Source organism: Vidua macroura, chromosome 7, assembly GCF_024509145.1.
Source record: "Vidua macroura isolate BioBank_ID:100142 chromosome 7, ASM2450914v1, whole genome shotgun sequence".
In the NCBI taxonomy this organism is placed as follows: domain Eukaryota; kingdom Metazoa; phylum Chordata; class Aves; order Passeriformes; family Viduidae; genus Vidua; species Vidua macroura.
This window is the reverse complement of record NC_071577.1, coordinates 25,187,725-25,190,776: the sequence shown is the minus strand read 5'-3', so window position 1 is coordinate 25,190,776 and position 3,052 is coordinate 25,187,725. Positions and strand designations below refer to the sequence as shown.

The 3,052-nt window shown below is 68.5% G+C and overlaps 1 protein-coding gene across 1 annotated transcript; it reads left to right on the top strand.

Moving 5' to 3' along the window:
• The first annotated feature begins 820 nt into the window (after window positions 1–820).
• CDK5R2 (cyclin dependent kinase 5 regulatory subunit 2) lies at window positions 821–2,820 on the top strand. Its single transcript, XM_053982501.1, has one exon. It carries the CDS (start codon window positions 977–979, stop codon window positions 1,931–1,933), a length of 957 nt encoding a protein of 318 aa, XP_053838476.1. The 5' UTR covers window positions 821–976; the 3' UTR covers window positions 1,934–2,820.
• Window positions 2,821–3,052: the final 232 nt, after the last annotated feature.

Genomic DNA, 3,052 nt, shown 5'->3' with positions numbered 1-3,052 from the left:
AGAGCTGGCTGGTCTTGCCTTGGGAACATGGAGGTGGTCTCGTCCCATTTCTCCAAGGTCGTTGACTGCTGCCTGATGCTGGTGACTGTCAGCCTGGTGGTAAATCTCCCTTCCACAGCTGAGCGGAAAGAGGCAGGGTGGGTGAAGGACCCCATGCTTGCACAGTAGGTCATGGGAGTGCTCCCCCGTGGCACCTTCTGATTCCCTGTGGAGCCATGCCCAGGGCTGGGCTGGTTCTCAGGAAACGTGAGCCTTGGCCACCAAGCCTAAACCTTTCATGTTGGCTGCCGAGTCACAGCCAGCCTTGCACCCACCCCAAGCCTTCTCCAGCTTCCCTCTGAGCACCTGTTCTTCTTGATCCTCACGCCTCATCAGCCTTTCCTCTAGCATTTTCAAAGGCATATTCAAAGGATTCTTCCCCACCGTGTACCCCTAGCACCTCTGGGCCAGGAGGCTCTGCTGGTCTGGGAAGGCTCATCCCTACCCTTGTAGGTAAGAGAGCAGGACTTGGCAGGAACAGCCGAGTTCAGAAGCCCTCCCTCGACCCTTCCCGTGTCCCCTGTCCTCTGGGCTCACCCCCACGTCCCCCAGACAAAGGGCTGGGGGTCTGTGACAGCATCGCAGGTCCCAGCCCGTCCGCCCTGGCGGGCGCACCGAACGAGCCCCCCATCGGTGAAGGTCACGCCGGGGCGGCGGCCGCCGGGCAAAACCGCGCCGCGCTCTCCCCCCTCGCCACCCACCGGCGAGGGGCGGGCGCACCGGGGGCCCGTGCGGCGGCGATTGGCTGTCGGCGGGGAGGCGGGGAGCGGCGGGGCCGCGGCTGGCTGCAGCGGCGGGCGCGGAGCCCAGAGCGGGCGCGGCGGAGCATCTTCGGGCACCGCGGCCCCGGTGCGGGCCGCCTCCCCCGCAGCTCCCGGCCTCATATGGGCGGTGCCGGCGCCCCGGCCCCCGCACGCCCGTCCCGCTCGGCGTTAGCATGGGCACGGTGCTCTCCCTCTCCCCCGCCGCCTCTTCGGGCAAGGGCGGCGGCGGCGGGGGGCTGCTGGCCGAGAAGGCGCCGGGAAGGGTGCCGGGCAAGGGCGAGAGCCGGCTGAAGCGCCCCGGCGTGCTCATCTCGGCGCTAACCTGGAAGCGGCTGGTGGCCGCCTCGGCCAAGAAGAAGAAAAGCACCAAGAAGGTGACGCCGAAGCCCGGCGGCGGGGCCCCGGGGGGGGCTCCGGGCCAGCCCGACCCGCTGGTGGTGCAGCGCAATCGCGAGAATTTGCGCAAGTCGGTGGTGGGGCCGGCTGACGGTGCCAAGCAGGGCCCGCTGGCCGTGCCGGTGCCCACAGTGCCCTCGGCGCCGCAGGAGCTGCACCCGGGCTCCGGCGGGGGAAAGCCGCCACCGCCGCCGGCCGGCAGCCGCCCCCCGGGATCTCCGCGCCGCGTGGTGGTGCAGGCGTCCACCGGCGAGCTGCTGCGCTGCTTGGGGGACTTCGTCTGCCGCCGCTGCTACCGCCTGAAGGAGCTGAGCCCCGGCGAACTCATCTCGTGGTTTCGCAGCGTGGACCGCTCGCTGCTGCTGCAGGGCTGGCAGGACCAGGGCTTCATCACCCCGGCCAACCTGGTGTTCGTCTACCTGCTGTGCCGGGAAGCGCTGCGGGGCGAAGACATCGGGAGCCAGGCGGAGCTGCAGGCCGCCTTCCTCACCTGCCTCTATCTCGCCTACTCCTACATGGGCAACGAGATCTCCTACCCGCTCAAGCCCTTCCTGGTGGAGGGAGACAAGGGTCGCTTCTGGGAGCGCTGCCTGGGCATCATCCAGCGCCTCAGCGCCAAGATGCTGCGAATCAACGCGGACCCGCACTACTTCACGCAACTCTTCCAGGACCTCAAGAGCGAGGGCGAGGGCGGAGACGGGTCCAAGCACTGGACGATCAGCCTGGACCGTTAGGGAGGTACCAGGCCCCCGGCGGGGGCGGAAGGGGCCGCGCACCGAGGGGCGGGGGAGGCGAAGGACTGTCGGATTCCCCCCCCTGCCCCCGCATCCTCCTCGCCTTCCCCCTTCCCCAGCCGTCAGTTCCACGGAGACGCTGCTTGGACCCTCCCTGCTCCGGATCCGGCTGCCCTCCTCCCCCGCCTCCGACCCCAGCTGGGGGCTGCGCTCCGGAACACCGAGGCGGCGGCGAAGACCGGGGAGGGGGAGTGGTGCCCCTCCCACCTTCGCGAAGGGGGGGAGGGGGAGGCTGCGGAGGAGCGGAGGCTCCTGGATGCGTTTTCTCTAGAAAAAAGGGGTGAAAAAATGGATGTGGGGGCCGGAGGGCTCTGGGGGGGATTTTGGGGTGTGGCGGGTGCCCCAGGTAGAGGGTGCATGTGAACGAGTCCCTCGGCGCGGGCAGGGCCGCCCCGCGCCTCCGCAGCGCTCCCGGTGCTGTCCGTGGTGCTGGAGCTGCCGCGCCTGAGCAGACAAAGGCGGGGATTGCGGGCAAGGCTGACGGGGTTTCTGTGGGCGATGCCTTTCCCCCCCCCCCCCCCTCCCACGTGTGGTATATGGGCCCCCTCCCCCAGCATGGGCGACTCTGCCCCTCACCCCGCGGGAGCCGCCCGCATACCCCTTTGTTCGAGCCGCTGGGGGGGGCGCCCACGCCCCTCCCCTCGGCTAAATCCTCCCCGTGTGCCCCCCGAAACAGGGAGTGATGCTTCCCTCTCCTTGGCTTGCTGCGGGAAGAGGGGTCTATGCCAGAGGAGGCCTGGGGTGTCCAAGCGGAGGGGGCCTGCTGTGGGAGGGGGGTCTCCTCTCCTCTTGCTTTGCTTCACTGGAGAATAAAGAGGTGGCCTGGATGGGCCTGGCGGTGGCTCCTGGACTTGCTGGGCTGTGGGGTGCAAGGGCAATTGGGGTAACACCCCAAGCTCTTGGTCATGACCCACTCCTCCCCAAGAGGGATGGGGGGCCCTGCTTCCCAAAGGGGGTTTTACTCCCTGTGTGAGTTGGGGGTCAAATATTCACACCTCTTTGTGCCCAAGGCCAGTCCTAGTCCACCTGAGTGTCTCCTGGACCCTTGTGAGCTCTCCT

Bases quoted from the DNA above. Each gene is read 5' to 3' on its own strand.
- CDK5R2 (XM_053982501.1), top strand. From the start codon at position 977: ATGGGCACGGTGCTCTCCCTCTCCCCCGCCGCCTCTTCGGGCAAGGGC.